Source organism: Biomphalaria glabrata, chromosome 2, assembly GCF_947242115.1.
Source record: "Biomphalaria glabrata chromosome 2, xgBioGlab47.1, whole genome shotgun sequence".
In the NCBI taxonomy this organism is placed as follows: Eukaryota; Metazoa; Mollusca; class Gastropoda; family Planorbidae; genus Biomphalaria; species Biomphalaria glabrata.
Genome location: NC_074712.1, coordinates 60,276,769 through 60,301,207, shown reverse-complemented (window position 1 = coordinate 60,301,207; position 24,439 = coordinate 60,276,769). Strand labels below are relative to the sequence as shown.

General features: G+C 38.5%; 1 protein-coding gene across 3 annotated transcripts in view; it reads right to left on the bottom strand.

The window, feature by feature from the left end:
• Window positions 1–5,964: 5,964 nt before the first annotated feature.
• The window catches only part of LOC106062042 (uncharacterized), a 30,546-nt gene continuing 12,071 nt past the window's right edge, over window positions 5,965–24,439 (bottom strand). The window contains exons 2-7 of one of the 3 annotated variants that reach the window (XM_013220406.2): window positions 23,513–23,602; window positions 20,890–21,000; window positions 16,179–16,452; window positions 14,047–15,515; window positions 10,766–10,789; window positions 5,965–7,877 (exon numbers count right to left, since the gene is read on the bottom strand). In XM_013220406.2, coding sequence (XP_013075860.2) covers window positions 10,768–10,789; window positions 14,047–15,515; window positions 16,179–16,452; window positions 20,890–20,954 — 1,830 coding nt within the window. In that variant the 5' untranslated portion in view covers window positions 20,955–21,000; window positions 23,513–23,602 and the 3' untranslated portion in view covers window positions 5,965–7,877; window positions 10,766–10,767. Of the gene's footprint in view, window positions 7,878–10,765; window positions 10,790–14,046; window positions 15,516–16,178; window positions 16,453–20,889; window positions 21,001–23,512; window positions 23,833–24,439 lie in introns of those variants that run through there. The other 2 variants (XM_013220334.2, XM_056021748.1) reach the window with 2 other exon arrangements.

The following is a 24,439-nucleotide window of genomic DNA, read 5'->3' as shown; positions in this document are numbered from 1 at the left end:
TAAGTGGAGTCCATGGTCTTAAGAGATGCAATATCAGAGTTAATGAACTTGATAAGCTTCACAAGCTAGTCCGTAGATTCAAAGATTTTTTAAAAAATACAATTTCTTAAACTGCACTCTACGTTTATAGACTTACAAGTTCTCAAACTGCACTCTTAGGGTTACAGGTTCTCAAACTGCTCTCTAAGTTCAAAGTTCATAGACTTACAAGTTCTCAAACTTAGCTCTAAGTTCGAAGTTCCCAGACTTATAAGTTCTCATGCTAAGCTCTAAGTTTATAGACTTATAAGTTCTCAAACTGCTCTCTAAATTCCTAGACTTATAAGTTCTCAAACTGCTCTCTAAGTTCAAAGTTCCTAGACTTATAAGTTCTCAAACTGAGCTCTAAGTTCGAATTTCCCAGACTTAAAAGTTATCGAACTGAGCTCTAAGTTCAAATTTCTCAGACTATCAAATTCTCAAACTGCTCTAAGTTCAAGTTCACAGACCTGCAAGTTTTCAAACTGAGCTCTAAATTAAAAGTTCCTAAGCTTGCAAGTTCTCAAACTGAGCTCAAAGCTCATGATGTTACAAACTCCAAAATTTTTTCTGCATAGTCCAACAAAAGATTCCTTACATGAAAGACTTGTATGTTGCTTCTCGTTACCAGCTACATCCCAGCCACTTTTGGCGCCAAAACTTATTTCAAATTGATCAAAACTTAAGTCAGTTTTTTTTAGAAAGAAGGAATATAAAGATTGGCCACAACGTATTTGCGTGTCTGTGTTTTTATAAAAAGGAACCATTTGAGTGTGTGCAAGACTGATACGCCACATGGGGAGCAACGTCTTATTTATCGTCTGCTTATTTGGTGACGTCATTAATATATGTGCACACGTTTACATCACACACACACACACAAAAGTCTAACGTTCCCCCCCCCCCAAGCTATTATTTTATTTTTTGTTTTATTTCGTAGAGACAGCCAAAGCCCGTGGGGGCTGAAATTTTAAAAGCAGCCATCTCTACCCTACATCGCTATACGGGCAGCAGGTTTGAAGACAGATAACAAACAATCGATGGCATCGTATAATGTTGACAGAGCGCTTTAAAAAACGAATGCTTTGAATGTTTCCTAACACTTTAGTGTGGGTGGGTCTGTTAGCGGGGCGTTATTGTGACGTTTAAATAAGTATTTAGTAAATATGCGTAGCTGGTCCTAACTACGCACTTTATAAAATCAAAGTTCCACATCACCCCCTCACCCAAGAATTGTTATTATTCCAAAACATGAATTTTTTTATTTTTACTCTTAAATAACAATACCGTCTGTAAGTCTCTCTAACTCTTCCTTAAGAAATTACGCAATGCTCAACACACCAGAAGCGGCCTTAGAATTGAGAGTCATATCAGGGCCATGAATATTTATTTGTGCATGGGCTGACGCGCCCCCTCCTTCTAAGGCCGCCTCTGAGCACAGCAAAGTCGTGAAGTCTACCTCATTAACTAGCTAAACATAGAGACATTTACAAATATAGTCTGGTCACGAAAATATGTCAAAGGTTCATGTTCATAACTAATTCAAAAGCAAAATAGAATAGGTGGCTGGCAGGTTCGCGCTTCGCTTAGCTTGTGATCTCGAGGTTGGGAGGTTGTTTAATATTAAATTTCTATTTTCTCCCAAATTTGTGATTTTTAGTACTCCCAACTCTAAGCTTACGTTGTGGGAGTAAATGCGGATAGTCGTTGTGCTGGCCACATGACACTCTCGTTAAAATGTCAGCCATGGAAACAGATGAGCTGTACATCGTTGGCTCCCATGCAGGATGGCTGCCTGGTCGTGCGGTTTGCGCGCTGGACTGTCGTTCAGATTTATCGATCGTCCAGGGTTCAAACCCTGCCCGCTCCCATCCCCCGTCGTCCTGCGGGAGGTTTGGACTAGGAAGTAATTTTCTTCAACTCTGAAGGAACATCCGAAAACATGTAAAACATTTTACAAACAAACATTGTAAGGTCTGACAGGGATACTTTTGTTTACTAAATAGCTGTAGTGAAAGACACATGGTGTGTGGCATTGACAAAGATGAATGGTGTAAAATAAGAGTACAAAATCTTAAGTTTCTAATAGGTTGGTGAAGTTTGCATAGCGACTAGCGAAACACATTGGAGATCAACTTTGTTACATGTACAGGTAAATTTTTTTGGTGCGGGTGTGTATAGTGTTAATGTGTATGTGTGTGTGTTTCAATGTGTGATGTGTGACTCATGGAATGTGGCAAGAAATCAAACCACTTTCGATTCAATTACTCACTGTGTATTATAGCCAGTGTTCCTAAATAAAATATATATAAAGGAAATATCTATCATCAAAACATTAGGTTCATAAAACTATTATCAGGATGCCAAGAAAAAAAAAATGAGATGAGATGTGATTGTAGTGCTAGTGCCAAGAAATTTTTTAAAAGTATTTCTGGGATAAAGTAAATTGTATCACAACTGACATCTACATGCCCAGATACATTATTTTCTGGCTGTAATTATTTGTGCTGTTATTCAACGCTATACAGGCCAACTTAACCCACATTGGCTCAGAGGAAAACAGCCGGAAATAAGTGGCTTTTTATAAAAAAAAAAAATATTGTTATCTGGCACATTTTTCATTCTATTCCATGCTCAAAGCGCTTTAGTCCAATCTTTTTTTGTGGACATGGGAAGGAATGGGGTATTTAGAACAAGATTTCCATGCTGACTTTAGGAGCTCTGCAAATACAAATCAGCTCTTGTCTGGATTCGAACTCTAGCCCCCTTGATCAGGAGCCTCTAGGTTCATACCACTTAGTCACACATCACCTACTTCCGGTTGCCCTAAAAAAGAACACCTGAGAAAATCGTACAAAGATCGGAGAACACATTTGAGACCCAAAGAAAAAAAAAACCTTACCGAAGAAATTGGGAAAACGACGAAAAGATTATTTTAATAGACCTCTAACAGACAACGGCCTTGTGTGCATCAGTTGCAGAGAAGTATATAGGTCGCAACCTGGGTCCATGTTGACCCGTGAAATACTGCAGTCATCTCCATGCTTCGGACTCGAAGGCAGTGCCTTAAAGTTAGGTCTATAAATGACAGAAACTGTAAAGTTTTCTAGCACTGTTGTTTTATAGGTTAGACGAAGGACTACCAGACTTCCTGGAAAAGGTGGACATGTCCTCCTTTTTGAAATGGCGTGCTGCTTCCATAAGGCCTAAGTGTGAAAACGTACAAATTTACTATGTTGTTTAAATTCACAAGCGCATTCATATTGCAATGTCCATTCAAAAGTAATGTTAAAATTTCTACTACACAGTAATGTTGTAATGTCCATTTTACAGTAATGTTGTAGTGTCCATGATACAGTAATGTTGTAATGTCCATTATACAGTCATGGTATAGTGTCCATTAAACAGTACACTCATCTAAAGAAATGGTAGCTAGATGTGACTGATGAACAGTTGAACCACAAATGTATTCTCAGAACAGAAAGTGGTCACGTTATTTTTGGCCAAACACATTCAGGAACAGTAAGTCAAGTAAGTCAAGTAAGTCAATCAAGTCAAGCAAGTCAAGCAAGTCAAGCAAGTCAAGCAAGTCAAGTAAGTCAAGTAAGTCAAGTTCCTCTTTGAGACCTTGTGATCTACAGGTCAGATATTGTACATGTCATCTGTTTCTGTGGCCTACGGTTTACGAGGGTGTCATGTGGCCAGCCCAATGACCCTACTAGAGCTGGGTGGACTCAGAAGCGAAATTAAAAATCCCAGTCTTCACCAGGATTCGAACCCGGGACCCTGGTTCGGAAGCCAAGCACTTTACCGCTCGGCCACTTTTCTCGGCCTCCATATTCCGTAGGTTCAGAAGTGTTGATTTATTCAAGGCTGTTCCAACAAAAACTTTTACTCAGAGCTCCAGTAGATCTGTGAAATTTTTTTAATAGCGGTTTATTTTTCCCTCCAGAAAGGAAAAGGTGTATGTGAAAGTATGAAATTAAATTCCTGAAGAAAAACAAAAGAACCACGTGACGCAGCGTGCCAATCAGTCTGTGAGCTGGGTTTATTTATAGATAATCAGTTCCTGGGCCGTTTATCTCACGCAGCAGGCTTTGGTGTTGAAAACAGTCATTATCTTATCTTATAATTTACAGACGTTCCTGAAAAAAAAAAGATCATTACGTCATCAAGGTGGGGGGGGGGGAATTTGGTTTCGACAAAAGGGTAAGGTGAATCGAAACTCTCTCAATACTGTTCTTACTTAAACTGATAAGGGGGGGGGGAGCAGGGGAGTTTGGTCTATATAAAATAAGTATTATCAACCCCCCCCATTACAAAGCTTATTTCAATTCCCTTTGTTTGTTTGACTGGTAAAATGTTTGTACACGTTATTTCTCAAAAACATTATTTATCTATTATTAATTTATTACAATTATTATGGCATTATTTCTTGTACCTGACCAAAAAAAAAATGAATTTTAAAGAAAGACCAATTAGTTAATTAACTATTTTGTTTGGTATCTCGAACAAGGGAAAGAAATTATACTTGACTGAAGTGGTGTTACATGCTGAAATAGTCCCCTTTATAGGTCGCCGCTTTTAAAGTAAGTTTGCAACAAACAATAGATAACTATACCATCTTCTATTTTCGTATACACCTCTCTAGCAGAGTGTCGGCTTGAGATTCTTGAGCCATGAGTTCGAATTCAGGTCGTCCCCCCTTTTTTTGGTGTCTGAAAATTAACGTTTACAAACATTTTACCAGACAGACAGAACAGACAGAGTGAGCTGATATAAGCTTTGTAAATACAACAACACACAAAACAAAAACATAGGACAAATTATTATTGTTATACTGACTGCACATTGGATCAGAAGGTCAGGTTTTGACAAAGAAGGTTAGAAAAATAAAGACATTTTAGATCGTAGATGACGAACAAATCTTTAGGTGGAGACCTAGACCGAGTTTTTAATAAGTCCAACAGGCTGACATACAAGAATAGCACAAAACAAGCAAAAAATAATAAAAAAAACAAACAAACAAATCTTATATAAGGAAAAGAACAGCTCAATTTATGGCGTTTCTCTCAATACTGAAAGATGCATTTAACTTTTCCCTATATACAACAAAAGCTATTAATTATCACTAATTTATCAACTAATTTGTTCATTTTTTTAATTGATTCGTGTATTGTCAACAACTATCTATAAGTGTGCAAAGTGTCTACATGATCCTAGAATGGGAAGTGTGAGAAACCCCATGCACAAGAATACTCCCAGACATCAGACGGAGAGAGTTAATGTCAGTTTTGTAAAAAAAAAAAAGGGGGGGGGGGACAGAGCTGCTTTTGTTTGCTTAAAATAATATAAAAGAAAGACCAAGGCATTCAAACCAGCTATTATCAGAATCGGTCAGTCAGTCTAGCTCCACTTTGTCCATTATGTTTACCAATATTCATTTAGTTTCTGATCCCTTTCAACGTAACCATTTATAATGTTATTGCGTATATCGAATTTGAAAGGATTAAACTTCAATCTAAAACAATATTTCTATATTTCTTCAATGTATAATAGAACGAAATTATTATTTCTTTTTTAAAAACTTGCATGATTACCTATAGCATGCTCTGAGCGCTATGGTCCAGTCTCATTCGTGAGACAGTGGGGGGGGGGGGGGGGAGGAGAGGGTATCTGGGAGAAGGTTTTCCGCGCTCGCCTTTAGGCGCTCAGTAAATACAACTCTGCTCGAGTCGGGTGTCTAGCCTCGAGCCCCCTTGATAGGTAGCTAGGGGCCATGTTCAAGTGTACTTAGACTCTGTCACACATCCCTCATTCTTCTGAAGGTATGCCTGTAATGTATAAGATAAGATAAACGGATCCTCGTGTGTTCTATTCGTATTGCAAGATAATAATAACACAAATATTCAGACACATCAGACCTCAAAAGAAACAAGACCACGATGGTATATATATAATTTTATTTCACTACGTATTGTTGCTAACCGTAGCTCACTATGAGATTGAGCGCAATTTTTAATGTGTAAAATAAATATCGTGAGAAGAAAAAAACATGGTAAAAAGTAGTCAAGTTCCAGCAGCTGCTTCCAAAAACAATGGCGTCTCGATTCCTTAGTTCAATCAATCAACCATGATATGGGGAGATATGTACATCGCAAAATAGCGCTTGCTAGCCCCCCCCCCCCACCCCACCCCTTCACTCCCTTCCCAACGCAGAAATATTGAGAAGAAATAGAAACTAAAGGAAACGTGACGACGAATGTCCTGAGTATTAGAAACATTGCAAAGAATTTTTGTGGATGTAGACTAGCTCGTGAAAACAAAACTGAATAGTACAGAAGCAAGTAAAAAAGAAACTCATTAATATCACAATAATCGCCTGGTTTAGACAATTGTATCAACTAGAGAAAGCAAAACAATAAAACAGACGTGTCAATCAGTATCAAAAACACAGACAGCAACCTTCTTATAAACAACACTGACTCTCTTCTTTCTATAAACAACACTGACTCTCTTCTTTCTTTAAAAAACACTGACTCTCTTCTTTCTATAAACAACACTGACTCTCTTCTTTCTATAAACAACACTGGCTCTCTTCTTTCTATAAACAACACTGGCTCTCTTCTTTCTTTAAACAACACTGACTCTCTTCTTTCTTTAAACAACACTGACTCTCTTCTTTCTGTAAACAACACTGACTCTCTTCTTTCTGTAAACAACACTGGCTCTCTTCTTTCTATAAACAACACTGGCTCTCTTCTTTCTTTAAACAACACTGATTCTCTTCTTTCTATAAACAACACTGAATCTATCCTTGTATAAACAACACTGACTCTTTTCTTTGTATAAACAACTCTGATGCCACACTCAATATAATCCAAAAGACTATGCAACTGAGGTACCGGGCCCAATGTTAATCGTACACAGTTGTTTTTGAATGGATATAAAATATCCAATATGTAACATCAGTAGAACTGTAGGAGTAATTGAACACTATCAAATTCGAATACAGAAACAGTTCTATTAATATCGTAGAGAATACAAGAGCTGTCAACAACAAATAGCTCCATTGTTGTATAGTTGTATTGTTGTGCCTATGCTAGTTTTGTATCAATGGCTTAAAGACTTACACACCTTAGCACACCCGAGGTACACATTGACACACCTGAGTTACACACTGACACACCTGAGGTACACATTGACACACTTGACTTGCATATCGACATAAGATTGCACATAACATATCTAATGACCTTGGACAACGTCCGAAACTAAAGACTGGTACTGTTTTGTCTTTGTCATCTTTAACTACACATTTCTTTCAGGAATAAAAACATTCTATCTTATCTTATCTTATCTTACATATTATAGACCATACTTCAAAATGAATACAAGTGCCGGCTTTAGAAATAAGACAGCCCATAGGTTCGCGGGTTACTATTTTATAATGACTATGTTGTCTAATTATGAAAAAAAAAAGTTATTAGACATAAATATGAATTGTATTCTGGGACTTCTAAATGTGTATATAAAGGGATCAAACTCGATGTCCAAAAAAAAAACAACTTTTTTAGCGTTTAATCTAAAAACCCAAGTCTAAAATCATATATCAATGAGAATATAAGCAATATTGTCATTACTAGACTAATTAGCTTAATACTATGAATATAGTTAAACAACTTGGATTCGAATGAGCTGCAGTGTCTTATAAGAGTGGTCGTCTGCTAGAACTTTGAAGTGAGTGCCTTCCCTTGGTGGGCCAAGCGTTCCTTTGAGTTTTCGCCTCCTTTAGCTGACCACTTGTTTGTCGTCAATAATTAGCACCAAGACTTCAAATTTGGGTCGAACTCTATCATCTGAAATCAACAAACAAATAACTGTACATGTTATATTGAAATAGTGCAGACTTTTAAATACCTTGTCTATCTTAGACAATAAACTAAATTTTACAGCAAATACTGACTATATCAGCAAAAAAGGGCAAGCAAAGATTACGATTACTTAGAAAACTGTCCTAGTTTAAAGTTAGCTAAAAGGCCTTGACTATGGTTTATCAGGCTTACATCTGCAATATTTTAAGTTTTAATATAACTGTCTGATATGGCAATCACATTAAAAATAAAAATAAATTTCATAGAATCCTAAATGCTGCTGGTAAAACCATTGGCAAAAAAAAAAAAACATTTGGGCAGCTGTTTGAGACAAACAAGCTAAAAATATTCTAGAAATAAAAAATCATCCTTTGAATTTTGATGTTTGCAATTTTACCATCGCAATAGAGATACAAGACACCGATAGCAAAGACAAACAGACATAAAAACTCTTTTGTTCCCTGGTAATAAAACCATTAAATAGATAGTTTAGAAACCACATGATATAAACTTTTCCAATGTCAATTATGAGTGAGTCTGGTGTGAATGCATATTTTGGTTTTCTATAATTACAAAGTTTTGTTTGGTGTAATGCACAAATTGTATAAAAAATTTCATTATGGATAATAAATATTATTATTATCTTTATAGAAGTAATCATAAATAAAGAAAAAAAAAATATAAGGAAATAAAATCACAAACCAAAATAGTGTTTATTAATAAGTGCCTAAAGAAGAAAGAAAGTTTGATTTGTTAATAATGAAAGATTTTAAATCAGTGTTTCCCAAAGTGGTCTTAAATAGAGATAGACTTGTGAATTATGATAACTTACAAATAAAAACATATAAAAAAAAAAAAGCCCACAAAAGAGGCAAGATGGCCCATAAAAGAGGCACATAAAGCCCAAAAAAGAGGCAAAGAAAAGAGGCCTAAGGCCCAAGGATTCCTATGATGATAAAGTTAAAACTGAATAGCGCAAATTCTGAGGTTTCCTTTAAAAAAAAATAAATAAATAAATAAATAGAGATAGACCCCAAAGGGAAAAGTGCATTGGGGGTATTTAATGTTGAATGTCATTTCAGCAGGTCGTGACTTGAATTCCGATATTCCGTTAATGGAATCATTTTATACACACATTTATGATTTGTACCTTTCTTTAAATTTTTAATTCCTTACATTTTGTCCCGCTTCTCGAATGAAATATTGTTGTATTTAATGTAATAGCTCCCATTTAATAGCCTAATAATGCTTAGTTGTAACCTAAACAAAGAGAAATGTAGACTGTACAGCGTTGAGTATTTGAAACTGGACTTTATTTCTTCTCCCTCAAACAAGCGTGCTTTTTTTATGACGCTATAAAATCAATTAAGCTGGAGGATCGTTTGAGATGATGACACACTGATAAAAAAATAGATAAAGGTTTGAAAAACTTTTGAACACTCAAAGATAAAGTTCAGAATAGACCCACGAAATCTCTATCGACATCGTATAGTAAGATGAATCATAACAAAAGCTTCCTCTTCCTAGTACCTTTAATTATTTTGGAAGAGTCAGATGACTTGACCAATAGGCCTATTTAAGATGAACTGCGCAGTGGTTTCCAGATCAGGCAGCTCTCAGTAAAGTTTCTCCTCTTCTGGTCTTTTGAAGCCAGTGTATTGTTCGGGCCTTATGATGAAGAATGCAGTTTGGAAGGACAGGGTCAGCATTTCTTTGACGACACTCCACAAAGACAAATTTCACTGGTCACAAGTTTCAGCTCTTCCGAAACATGTGTTGTCTCATTCTGTTGTGTCTGGCTCTTATGTGAAAAGTTAGACGTTGGTCGTATCGGGATAGTATAATAGTCGTCGACCTTCTTATTTCCTTCAAGTTCAATATGTGCTGGTATCCATTGGAGAACAGTTGTCTTGTTCTTGATGAGCTGTATAAGTGTTGACTTGAGTTGTTTTTCAAGCTCTGGAGGACCTTTTTTGCATTGATCAGGAAAACAATCTGACTGTTTGGCTACTATATTCATGAAATAAGCAAAACCTTGATATTTATAAAAAAAAAAAAAAATTCGCTGGACGGTGTTAGAATTCATACTATACATACAATATTATGGTAGAGTGAAATAAATACGCTATTAATACGTTATAAACGCTACGTGCTTATTAAATTATCGTCAAATAATATATCGCGCCAAAACGTTTACCAACCCCTTAACGTTTCGCGCCAAAAAGCCACGTACCGTTAGAGCTGGGTGGACTCGTAGGCGTCCAAAAACCAAAAATTAAAAATCCCATTCTTCACCATGATTCGAACCCGAATATATAGATGCAAGCTTTAAACATATATAAAGTTACAATTGCGTGTACAAAAAAAAAATCATTTTTGGTAAATTTAACCGCTGCGATTTTGATCGTGATAAGGCTCAGTAGTTTTAGCTCAAGGTACAGGTTAAATTTTCGTATTTTATCTTCTACTGCGAGAGTGAGAATCAGTGATTATCTGAATATCTTATATGTACAAAGTCCGGTCAAACCTCGATATTTCAAGATACGGATGCGAAGTAACAAGCTCAGTGTCTTTCTTGGCACTGCAAGAACGCATTAACGCATGACGTCATTCCACCTGCATATTTTGTTGTTGTTTTTTTTTTTGTGTGTGTGTAAATAAGGATCAAGGAAAAATCAGATTCGTAAACTAATAGATCCTTTGCCTAATTAATGTTGATGAACACATGTTTATAAATACATAGGTGTGCTTATTAATACATATGTGTGCTAAGTAATACGTGTGCTTTTAATATATATATTTACTACATATGTGTGTTGAGTCATACAAGTGTTTGTTAATACATGTGTTTGTTAATACATGTGTTTACTTACTTTCAAGATGAAAACACTCTTAGGCTAAAAGAAAAAAAAAAAAAGTGAAGTGAATAAATTGTGTGAATAGTTAAACACGTGACTTAATTAGCATATTTTACAATAATACATGTTTCAATCGCAATATTGAATTCACATAAACTAGATTTGTTAAAGGCCAACTACTAGTATTGATTCAGAATCCTTTAAATACATCGAACCAAAGGAAAACTCGCCGTTTGCTGTTCCTTTCCTAGTACATTGTATATGAGCGAGTCTGGTCCCTCCTCGACATTTCGATTAGAAGAAAATAAAGAAACCCTTTCAGACCTTACGACCTATAGGGCAGATGATGAAAAAGTTTCCATGACCGACGGTTAACGAGGATGCTATGTGGCCAGCTCGACGACCAACCACTTTTACTATCTCCACCTAGTGTCAGGGAACCATTAGAGTTGTATGGGTCTTAGGGCATCCCACAATACCCGAAATTCCAGTCTTCACCAGGATTAGAACCCGACACACCTGGGTTCTAGGTTCACTTCTTCACCACTCTGATATATTTTGATAAAGAGAAACATAATCAAATTGCAATTGTGAACATTTAATTGTGTACACACGTAGCTCAATTGCAATAGTGACCATATAAATATGTGCACACGTAGCTCAATAGCAATAGTGACCATATAAATATGTACACACGTAGTTCAATTGCGATAGTGACCATATAAATATGTACACACGTAGCTCAATTGCAATGGTGACCATATAAATATGTACACACATAATTCAATTGCAATAGAGACCATATAAACATGTATGGGGGCCTACACGTAGTACCATCTATTATTTTTTCAAATATTGTGTTTTTTTTCCTCTACACTTCTTCATTCACACGGTAATAAGAAACTATATAAATTTAGTTATTTAGGTTCTATTCTGTTTGTTTTGTAAAAGCTGCACAGAAGTTTGAATAATTTTATTCAAGAACATTTATTTCATGTAATGTCTATTCTATTTATTCTAAGCTCTGGTCTAGTCTATAATTTCTTTATTCTGGTCAAGCTACACATTCTAAGGTTTAATCTACCACTATTCTAAACATTTGAAGCTCAGGTCTAGTCTACAATTTCTAAGTTCTGGTCTATTTTAGACATTCTTAGTCGTTTCTTCGGAGAGTGGAGAATCTTTGTGTTGGCGACCTCATTATGACCCATAACTATGGCCCAGGCATTCATCTCATTTCTATGAGATGATTCATAGAAAAAGAAATTAAAAGAAATTTCTATAAATCAAATAAGAACATAAAACTAAAATGTTATTTAACCTTGGTTAGGCCAATAATAGAATATGCATCCTCCGTTTGGGACCCCTCAACTCAAGAAAACATTAAGAAACTGGAACAGACACAAAATAGAGCAGTGAGATTCATAACAAACGAATATTCACATTTGACTAGAGTAACACCTTTAGTAAAATCACTAAATTTACAAAGCCTTCTGGACAGAAGGCTCAAAAGTAAAGTAGCAATCATATATAAAACACTGAACCATAATCTTCAAATAAAAAAACAAAATTTAATAAAATACTCTGAAAGACACAAAGATAAAGGCACATTCCTCGTCCCATATGGATGGCTGCATGGTCGTGCGGTTTGCACGCTGGACTGTCGTTCAGATTTATCGATGGTCCCGGGTTCAAACCCTGCCCGCTCCCATCCCGTCGTCCTGCGGGAGGTTTGGACTAGGAAGTAATTATCTTCAACTCTGAAGGAACATCCGAAACATGTACAACATTTTTTTTTACATATGCTAGGACAAATTTGTACAAATACTCCTTCTTCCCTAGTGCTATTAGAGCATGGAATGGGTTGCCTGAGCTAGCCAGGAAAACCAGTGACTTGGCAGAATTTACGTCATTGGTTAATATGCATGACTAAATGCATGACGCGTAGGACGTAATCATCTTCTTTTTTGAAGTAACGTCTGTATTATATAAGATAAGATAGGACGTTTTGTGACTGAAAGAGGCCATAGAGATTTACACTTGACACTTTTTTTTAAAGCAATACAGCATTTTACTATACATTGTACTTTCGATCTGAGCATGTACAAACTTCAGATCGGTCTACTGCAGGGGTCGCGACCCCTTTGGGGGTCGATTGACCATTTGCCAGGGGTCGCCTAAGACCATCGAAAATATGGATTGTTATTGTCTACTCTTCTATTGCTGTATGTGTGTGTGTGTGTGGGGGGGGGGGGGTCGCGGCAGAGTGGGGGATTGTAAAATGGGGTCACCGAGCTTAAAAGGTTGAGAACCGCTGGTCTACTGCAACTGGAATCATACAATTATAATTGTAGCAAACCATACGTGCAAATTTTTTTTTCCCCACAACTTTCGGATTAACGACAATGCTATGACTAGATCGTGACAGTATAGGGGCAGTAATTTTGTTACTTTAAAGAAGTTAAGGCATCGATTATTCAATGTTAAATGTTATCATTCATTCTATTGTATCTTTTTAAAAAAAAACCCAGATCTGTAGAAAGATGACTAAAATAAACTAGGACTTCAACCATTATGTATTGCTTTAACAAGTTGCTTCTATGCATAGCTTACAAAAAGATTTGATTCAATCTGGAAATCGATATATTAGTTGAACAGATAATTTCTGAATTATTATAACGACTATTTCCGTTGATTTTTTCCCAGGCTTTATATTGTTTTTATGGCCACAAAATCCTCTCTTTTTTTCTCTTAAAACCCCCAACATACACGTCTGTAATATATAAGATAAGAAGATAAGATAGAAGATAAGATACATATAGTCCCGTGAATAGAAAACACCAAACTGTGGGCAGAAAAATATAGAGGCGCTGATCTTAAAGAGAAAGTGGAGACGGATTGGTCACATCCTGAGAAAAGATACCAACAACAGAGCTAGACAGGCCTTAGATTGGAACCCCCCAGGGAACAAGACGTAGAGAAGCGGTTCTCAACCTTTTATGCTCGGCGACCCCTTTTTACAATCCCCCACTTAGCCGCGACCCCTCCTCCCCCCCCGCACACACACACAGCAATGGAAGAATAGACAGTAACAATCCATCTTTTCAATGGTCTTTGGCAACCCCTGGCAAATCGTCAATCGACCCCCCAAGGGGGTCGCAATCCACAGGTTGAGAACCCCCTGACTTAGATGAATAGAGAATTGAAAAAGATCAGAGCACTTTCTATCATTCAGCACACGTGGTCAAGGTGATGTGACGTGCCTTGATGTACTAAAAAGGTTATGAGTTACTCACCTTGACGTATAGAGATCGTTGTTTGCGGTGTCCTGAGTTATCACTCCTGACGACTCGGAGATTTTAAAGCCTCCGACATTGTCAATATGAAATGGTTGTTGATTAGTCAAATTCACCGGCGTTGTGTCTGGATGAACTATTGGTTCATGGGTTTTAATGTTTGCGCTTTTATGACCAGCATCAAGGCTTTCTGAGACAGAAGCCTGAGTTCCGATGGCATTGTTTCCTGTCTCTTTACTAGTCGTGTCAAGTAAAGATATACATTGCAGAGAATCTGTCAATGAATCACTCACATCGTCAGGGAGTTCTTTAGTAGTTTTTATAAAAGTCTTCTCCGTCAATGACTCGTTTCTATGATCCGATTCTATTATGATATTCTCGGTTGGCTTACTTAAAACGTATCCATGCCAAGAGTTTGCGTTTGTTCTTTCACAAACATGGACCTGCCTAACTAATCCGTCAGACTGGGGTCTATTCATGTCTTCCTTCCGGCGAGGCTGAGCAGAGCTGTGGGTTAAATGTCTGACTTGTTTCTCCCTGGTAGATGTTGATTCTTCCGCTTGGTTGGAAGTGAATGTAGCATTGCGCGGCGGCACGCTGTCCACGATTATTTCATTGGTTAGAACTATTGAATCTACACGAAAGACGGAGGAACTACTTTCAGACATTGAAGAGTTCTGGTCTTCACTATGACCGCTATGACGCATCGGAGGCTGAGTGACGGCGTCGGACGTCGGGCGTGATTGGTCTCCGCTTACTGCGTACAACCGCTGCCGCAACGCTGGACCACCGTCATCTTCTAAGGCATCGGACGCATCGCGGAGGTTATTGTCTTCCGTAAATTGAGCGATTGTAGAGTTAGCAGCAAGGTCAGGATTAGGTGAACCGTTTGCCCCCCAGTCAAAGATTGTCTTTGATTTGAGATCAAAATTGGACGGATTAACTGAAGAAATCGGACAAGGCATATTCCCCTGGATGGAAGCAGCTAGGTCCCAATTAAATGTCTTTGGGTTTATCCGAGGTGACCTAGATTTTGAGATTTTTAATGGCGTCTCATTTCCGGCTTCATCGCAGCTTTCATGAATGCTGTAAGAGGCAGACGACATGTCAGAGTCTAAACTTCCGGAAGAGCTGGAGTAGTAATCCATCACACCGGAAGTTCGGGTGTTCTTCCCAGGTTCTGGGATTTCTCCCAAAATCTCGGGCGCTGCTGGTAAGCTGTGAAGGAATGAAGGTGGCAAGGAACCGACGCCGACATGTTCCACACTTTTCCCAATACCTTCCGTAGCTGTGCTGTTCCCTTGAGTGACGTAATAGCTGGCGGCGACTGGAATTTTGGAAGAAGACCCGATCTCTCTGCCGAGATGCGGAGTGTACGAGCCTTTAGAGTTGAACCGGTCAGAGATATCAAGATTCTGCACAGACTTTTCATGTGTTGATACATTCTGAGGCACGTCATCGGGAGACACCTAAAATACAACAACAACAAAAAATATAGTATTCGTACTACCTTCTGTTACTGTTAAGCCAATGCCAATCAATAAATTGGTAATTTTAAAACCAATGTATAAGAAAAATGTGAAATTATTATTGATATAGCAGTATCACTTTCTCACAATGCTAAGGAAAATCACTTCCTGTTAACATTTTTCTAGCAACCTTGATCCGTACACAGTGTGACATCTTGTTTCCATTGGGCCGGATGTACTGCTGAACACCACCCCACTCATAGAAATACATTTCGCATCAGATACTAGAATAAATTATGTTTTCTTATAATAAGTGGCTGAGCGGTAAAGCGCTTGGCTTCTGAACTGGGGGTCCCGGGTTCGAAACTTGGTGAAGATTGGGATTTTTAATTGCGGGATCCTTAATAAGACGCCTCTGATTCTATCCATCTCTAATGGGTACCTGACATTAGTTTGGAAAAAGTAAAGGCGGCTAGTCGTTGTGCTGGACACATGACACCCTCGTAAACAGATGACCTTTACATCTTCTGCCCCATGGATCAGAAGGTCTGAAAGGGGAACTTTCCTTTTTTAAAAAAAAAAGTTTTGGTGTACACAGAAATGATTTGCGGTTTCATTGCACAGTTCGAAGACAAGGAAGTGTACAAAGTGCTGCCAACTTACCTTGGAGCTGCAGTGGATGCACAGGACAAGCCCAACAACGATGAGCACAATGGCCACAGCCAAGAGAATCATGCCGATGATGTGCAGAGCGCTGTACTTTGAGAACCCTTTTTCATCCTCGAAGACTACCACGGTCAGCGTAATTCCAGGAATAAGCAGAGGGATCGCGAAGGCCACCATACACATCCCTGCGCATGACCTAGGGTCACTTCCCAGAAACTTGGACCGGAATAGGTCCATCCTGCTCTGGTGGGGCTCCTGTGAGATGTCAGACCTATATAAAAAGTAGCAAAAGAACTTGATCTTAAGTTAGTTATAGACTTACGGTTTTATAACTTTGCATGTTATCACCAGGGATTACTCTCGGTGTACTTTTTTGAACTTTATTTTTAACTCTTGCTCACATGTTAACTCTAAGACTGTTGGTGCTCCTATCAAACCTAAACTTTGTCGTCTTTTGAAGAACTATTACTATTACGTGAGCCGCCCTAAACTTCGGAGGACAAAAAAAAAGTCTTTTTTGCTATTGCAGTTGAAAAGTCTGTGTTTTCATGGAAGACAATACAAGAAAATGGAAGATAGAGATTTTGAAATAATAATTTTTTAGCTGTTTTTTTTTCTCTTCAGCGTGCCAAACTTCTGTTTAGATACTGTCACAGCTTTCCTATTCTATTTATAATTATAACTCGATAGAATCTACCTTAGGTCTCGATACGTCTAGGTGTCCCTGGTTCAGTTCTAGTTAACGAAATAAAACAATGAAACCACTAGATCAAACACATAAACTTTAATCAGCTTTACTGCATATCACACACGCTGGTCTCTCTGTCTAACAACAAAACACACTTCCGGTCATTCGCGCAGATTGTAAAAATAGATTATACATTACTTAGACTTAGACTTAGGTCCTCCCGCGCCGTTCGGCGCATTGGGCGGCAAGCTGTCTCCATAATGATCTGTCACTGGCAATGTCTGGAGCCTCCTCCCATCTGGTGTCCACTGTTCTGAGGTCCTCCATGAAGGTGTGTCGCCAGGTAATACGAGGACGTCCCTGTTTGCGCTTTCCTCGTTTTGGCTTCCAGGTTATCGCAACTCTTGGTGTGCGTAATTCATTTTGACGTAGAACATGTCCCGCAAACCTCATGCGACGCTCAGTCACAACCTCACTAAGTGTTCGACTCCCAGTTCGGCATAGGATTTCCTTGTTTGAGATCCGGTCTGTGTAACTGACTCCCAAAATCCGTCTCAGCCATCTCTGTTGAGCCACATTTAGTCTTTTCTCAATTTTGACAGATGACTTCCACGTCTCACATGCATATGTAGCAGTTGGAATGACGATTGTGTTGAGAAGGTGTATTTGTGTCTCGAGTCCAATGGCTTGGCTAGTCCAAATAGGCTGCAGCCTTTGGAAAATGCTCCCTGCCTTTCCTATTCGACATGCTACATCATGGTAAGCATCTCCATCATTTGTTATGATGCTGCCAAGGTACGTGAACTTGTCCAGCTCTTCAAGCTTTGACTCGCCAAGTCTGATGGGGACACCCTTTGCCTTATATCCCACTCGCATAATTTTAGTCTTATCCAAGTTTATGCGGAGGCCAATTTTGGGTGCCTCTCTGTCTAGGCTCTCCGTCATTTCTTGAATGCATTTATTTGTAGCCCCGAGTAGTGCAACATCATCAGCAAAGTCCAAGTCCATCAATCGGAGTTGTTCATGCCATGGAATACCAAAGGCAGTCTGGTTCATTGCTCTCCTCATTATGTAGTCGATGGCTAGGAGGAAAAGGAAGGGAGATAAGATGCACCCCTGTCTCACACCTGTCTCGATTGTAAAAAACTCTGTTGTTCCCTCTTCTGTTTTAATGCAGCAACTAGACTGACTGTAAAGGCGTCGTAGGATCTGGACGAATTTTTCTGGGATACCGTATTCTCTAACTATTTTCCATAGTGATTCTCGGTGGACACTATCAAACGCTTTTTTGAAGTCCACAAAACTGATCATTAGCCGTTGTTGGTACTCAAGACTTTGTTCTATGATATTTCGTAAAACGAAAATCTGCTCTGTACATGATCTGCCTCTTCGGAAGCCTGCTTGTTCTTCTCTGAGCCTTTCATCTACAGACTGTTGAAGCCGTCTCAACAAAACTGTGCTGAAAACTTTGCCTGGGACAGAGAGGAGAGTAATGCCCCTCCAGTTGTTGCAATCTGCCAAGTTGCCCTTTTTTGGAAGCTTTACAATCACTCCCTTTTGCCAGTCCTCTGGGACTTTTGAAGTTCGCCAACAGAGATTTAAGAGATCAGTCATTCTGTTAACAATGCACTGTCCCCCATATTTTAGCATTTCTGCTGATATCATGTCTAGTCCTGGTGCTTTGTTATTCTTTAGCACTGCTATGGCCATGGTAACCTCCTCAGCAGTTATTGGGTCTGTCTTGACCTTGAGATCATTGTCTGGAGAGGGGTCCTTGAATATGTAAGTTAGGTCTGGCGACAGTTGGTTAAGGGTCTCTTTAAAGTGCTCTACCCATCTTGCATCCTGTTCTTCTTTGGTTAACAAAGTTTTGCCTTGCTTGTCTTTTATTGGTGCCCCATGTCCACTCTTTGCTCCAGTGAGATCTCGGACAATACGATGGAGGGTTTTTGTGTCATTTCTGCTTGCAGCTGCTTGTGCCTCTTGTCCCTTCTGCTCAATCCAGTCCCGTTTATCTTGCCGACAGCTTCTCTTTACTTTCAGATCTGCTTCCCTATAGGCTTCTTCCGCTAGGCTGCGATCCTGTGTTTCATTTTTCTGATCTCGTCTACGTTTGGCCTCTTTCCTCTCATCTATCAATTTCCATGTTCTGTCTTGTATCCACCGTTCCTTGTATGAGCCTCGCCTCCTTCCGATAACTTCTTCCGCGCACCCAATAGTGGTATCTTTGAAGTTGGCCCACTCTTCTTCAAGGGTCAATATATCTGCAAGAGCCTCAAAGCGGTTCGTTAGTTTCAATTGGAACTGTGCTGCAGTATTGCCGTCTTTAAGCTTCTCTACATTAAATGGGCGGGGTCGTGTGGTTTGTTTTGGTTGGCGTTTCAATCGGAGCTTACATTTGCCACTGACAAGGTAGTGGTCTGAGCCGATATCAGCTCCTCTGCGGGTCCGCACGTCTAACAGAGATGACCTCCATCGTTTGGAGATGCAAATGTAATCTATCTCGTTGAAGGTTTCTCCATTTGGTGATCGCCATGTTTTTTTGTGTATTTGTTTGTGCTTAAAATATGTGTTTCCAATTGAAAGGCTGTTGGATGCGCAGAGAGAAATCAAGCGCTCGCCATTATCACTGATGTTTTCTGCAGAGCCATATGGTCCCATTACATATTCAAAGCCAGTTCGGTTGGGATTGATTTTGGCGTTAAAGTCTCCCATCAGTAGAATTAGGTCGTGAGTAGGTGTTTCATCAAGAGTGGTTTGTAGTTGATTATAGAAATGATCTTTGATGGTATCTTCTGCATCCTCTGTAGGAGCATAAGCTTGGATGGTAGTGACTTTAATTTGCTTTGTTTGGAGTCGAGCTGTAATGATGCGGTCACTGACCGGCTTCCAAGCAATTAGCGCTGAAGCTGCTATTTTAGACATGATGATTCCTACACCACCAATGTGCTCCTTGTCATGTCCTGAATATATTATTGTCTTGCCATCATTGATTATTTGTCCACTTGATGTCCACCGCATCTCGCAGATCCCAAGGATGTCCAGCCGGTAAGAGTCAAACTCTCTTAAAAGAGAGTATACATACCTACAAAAATTCATCCGTGACAGATAGCTAATAATTTCATTCAGATAATATGACAAATTTTAACTCTAATAGTATTAGTAAGGCATTTATTCTGAGATTCTGCATTAGTTGAATTTATAATATGCTTTATGGCGCTGTGGTAATAAGTTCCTGAGTAGAATGGACTGAGTTTGTTGATAGTCGACTTCCCAAAACGACATAATTTTTTAAGGCGAAGGAATGTAGAATCAAAAAAAACTAACTGGAAAAAAATAACCCAAGATTTATACCAAGATTTATCCCAAAATGTACCCCACGATTTAACCCAAGATTTATCATCTGGGCTCTGAGGACTAGTTTTTGGCAATGGAACAAAATAGAAAAGCTGATAGCTAGGGAACAATGCAGGTTAATATCTGAGGTAACGATTACGTTTTGTGGGATTAGGGTTTTTTAAAGAATAAAATGTTATCATGAAAACAAAACTTTTCAATGCAGGAAGCGCTGATAAGTATGGTTTGTTAGTCTTTTAAAGGTAGGCCCACGTGATCATATTGTTTTTAAAGGTAGGCCCACGTGATCATATTTTAAAAGGTAGGCCCATGTGATCATACTTTAAAAGGTAGGCCCATGTGATCATATTGCTTTTAAAGGTAGGCCCACGTGATCATATTTAAAAAAAAAACAGCGAAAAAACTAAAACTACGCAATTTATTAAAACATAGAGTACTCCAACAATAACAGTCAGGACAGTTTTGATATTTCTTCTCTAAATAATTTTTTTAGAGTCCTGTTCGAGGCCCCCATCAATCGAAGGTCCCAGGCGTGTGCCTAGTTTGCCTATGGCTAAGGCCGGCCCTGCAAACGACCACACAGAAAAAAAAATATAACTAGTAGATCTAAACCTGATATTTATTATGGGAACAATAAAGAGAAAACACATTAAGTCTTCTTACTTGATTTGAACATCGCCATTCTCGGCAAAGGATAGACTTCTCTCGCCTTGCATAGATGACGTCATTGTAATGTTAACCTCGGTACCATATTGCTAGATGATGTAATAAACTCTAAAGAGGAGTGAATAAAAACACGTGAAAACATTGTGTATGTAGGCTATAGCTGTATCAAATAATATCTTATCTTATAATATACCACGAATCAAGTCACCAATTAAACGTCTTAAATAGTCCAAGCATCTAATTTGCGTATTAGCAGAAATGAAAAAGTCAAAAGCTGTAAGGTTTAGAGAGTTCGCCATTCACAGAAATGAAAAAAAAAAAAAAAAAAACACAGCAGTTGGAATGTTTACATTTGAGTTTGGCTGTGTAGGCGGGCAGGGTTGTTTATACATTCTGCCCTTGGTGAATTATCTTTCATTCATGAGCAGGACCAGGTTGAGTAATTCTCGCTAGGTCAAAGGTCAGAGAGGGATGTTTTTCATAAATGCTAGTATGTATGAATGTTAGCGGTTGGGTTGGGGGGGGGGGGGAGAGTAGTCCTTATCGTGGCAACTGAATGCACCGTTCGCTTCAAGCTTTCCCGCTGTTTCTCACTAACCAGCAAGTTAAAAAGTAGTGTTCACCGTTTCATCGTCAATCACTTTGTATATTAAGTTAAACCATAAAGTAAGTAAAGTTAAGTTCCCCTTTCAGACCTTGTGGTCTATATGGCAGATGATGATAGGGTCATATGTGGTCTACGCGGGTGTCATGTGGCCAGCACAACTACTTTTCCCAAACTAATGTCAGGTACCCAATTAGAGCTAAGTGGACTCGGAGGAGACCAAAGATCCCGAAATAAAAAAATCCCAAGTCTTCACCAGGAATCGAGCCCGGAATTAGAATGACTTAAACAAACAAAAACTGCAGTTCATAGAAAGAAAAACTCTGGTGAACGTTGTACAATGTATAAGCCACAATCTCATTAGATATACCCTCGTTTATAATGACAAAGGTTAATTACATTCAAATTGTATTCAAGAAAAGAATGATACTCTAAGATTCAATTCGAAACGAATTCACTGCACTACAATATCGTTTTGTAAACGAAAGTACGTCGAAAGTACAATAGATTTATCTATATACTAAATAAGGTTCTTAAGTAATTAGAGATAACTTTTTGTTTAATTCACGTGTATTTCAAGTGAGATTTGATCTATGTTTTGAAATATTCAGTCACGTGACTATGTCAACTAACGCGGTTAAATGTGTGTCTCATTCTTCTTGTAGTGTTTGAGAGGATGAATGACAAAACATTTGGGGCGCACAGTTTGGACATGCAAAACTACCATCTAAGAAAGAACAGGCGATGAAGGTATAAAGAACATAAACAGAAAATAAGCAGTCAACAGCTTTTAGTGTCTCCAAGTGACAAAATATTCGGGTCACAGACAGGTCTACTCGGCCACATAAAACGTTTCCATCTTTCTTAATCTTCGGACAAAAAGACGTCCAACTTTTGATAGGCCTAGCAGTACATACTTTGACGTTATTAAAGACTTTGTAATACAAATCAGCGTCCTCTGTCTGTCAGTCTGTCTGTCAGTCTGTCTGTTACAGTGTTTGAACACGTTCATTCTCCCACTTCCTAAGTCTTGAATCAAGTTATAACATTGCACAAGTATTCATTGCTCCTAACAAAATAAGAAACAGATGACCATAACATCACCTCCCCTAATAGATCGCTAGGTCTGAAGGGGGAACCTTAAACAAAATATGAAAGATCCCAAAATTAAACAATTTATTAATAAATTAGAGGAAATTAATTTATTTAGCTTGATAAAGATTAAGGGAATAATATCTTACAATATTGATCTTCATGGCTATAAATACAGTTCTTTCCCTAAGATAAGCTTTTTTTTTTAAAGTAATTTTTTATTTTGCTTGTTGACCGATAGACTAATGGCTGGAAAATATACAGATGTTTTTATAGCTTACAACTTATAAGTCAACACCATTATTGGCCGTTTACTTAATGTACAAGCCATAACTATAACAGAAACATTGTTCATTCAATTCTTAGACAGTGAAGCACACTAGTCTGTGTTCTTTAACTCCTCTCCTAACAGACGATGCCAACGTTGATTCCACCAGAATGTGGTAAATAATTACGGAGAGAAAGAGTTAATGACGTGAACGCTAGAAGAACAAAGGTTTCTCTTTAAAAAGACTTATTCCAACAGCTGATTTCTCGTTTAACTGTGAGTCAGCGTAGTCTCTTGATCTGCCAATTGTGATGTCATCAGTAAAACGCAAATGTTGTTTGCAGATATACTTAACCGACAGTCAAATAGTATTTTAGGTCAATATAATAATAATAATTGTAAAAATAAAAAATTTTACTATCCAGATGTAATCATGTAATACAATTTATGCACATATAGTGAAGCTAGAAATTCATCATAACTTATACTATATTATTAGCTAATACATTAGTCTCTCTTCCGATGATATGGAGTCCTCAAATATTCCATAAAACCAAAGAGCATAACTGAACTATACCACACTTAATTTTCGCAATTCAGATGCAACACACTTGATATAAGTTTTAAAACAAGTTATCTATTACGAAGTACAGTACCTGTTCATAGCTGAACTCATCTCTGGCTACAAGCGACTCGCGCAGACTCATCGAAACAAGGGAGGTTATCCAAACACTTTATAATCTTGTCTGTTAGAAGGTTAGAAGAAAAGAGGGGGAGGGGAGAGTCCATTTACTTCAAACGTTTTGTGAAGTTATCTCTCATGTAAACACTAGCCTATATATCAAAGTCGTTCAAGGCGACGGGCGATTTGTTCAAACGATGTTACATCTCTTGTGAATACCAACATCTACACCACAACAACAGCAAGATCTTACTCACATTCTGAAGTACTGCAGTGAATCTCGCGCAGAGTGGAGAGTGAGGGAGAGAGAGAGAGAGTAATAGACTGAGAAAGAGAAAGAGAGAGAGAGAGGCTGAGTGAATCTGAAAGCAAACGTGAAGCTACAGGTGAACACAAACACCCACACGCGCGCGCACGCACACCTCAAGGCCTATTACAAACCCATCACGTTAATTTTCCCGCCTCGTGTTCACTGGCGGATCCAGGGGGGGGGCGGTAGGGGCGATCGCCCCCCCCACTCGGCCGACCCCCCCCCCCGACAGGGGGGGGGGCGGACGAATTTTAGTATAGAATTCACATAATTTGTATACGAATTCATTACTTATGTTAATAATATATACTAATTATTTATATTTCAACCTATTTTTAGATTATTTCGCCCCCCCCCTCTAGTATGTTGGCCGATTTGGTGGGGTCGGGAGGGGGCGATGGTATCAATCCCGCCCCCCCCCCATAAACTTTCGAGTGGGGGGGGGGCGGTCCAATTTCTTTGTAGAAATTACAGCTTGCTAACAGAATCAATTAAATATCTATGTGATTAAAACTTGTTATTGATATTTTAACCGATCTTTGTATTATGTCGTTCCCTGTTTGCCAATTTATCTCTACTGCCCTTCCCACC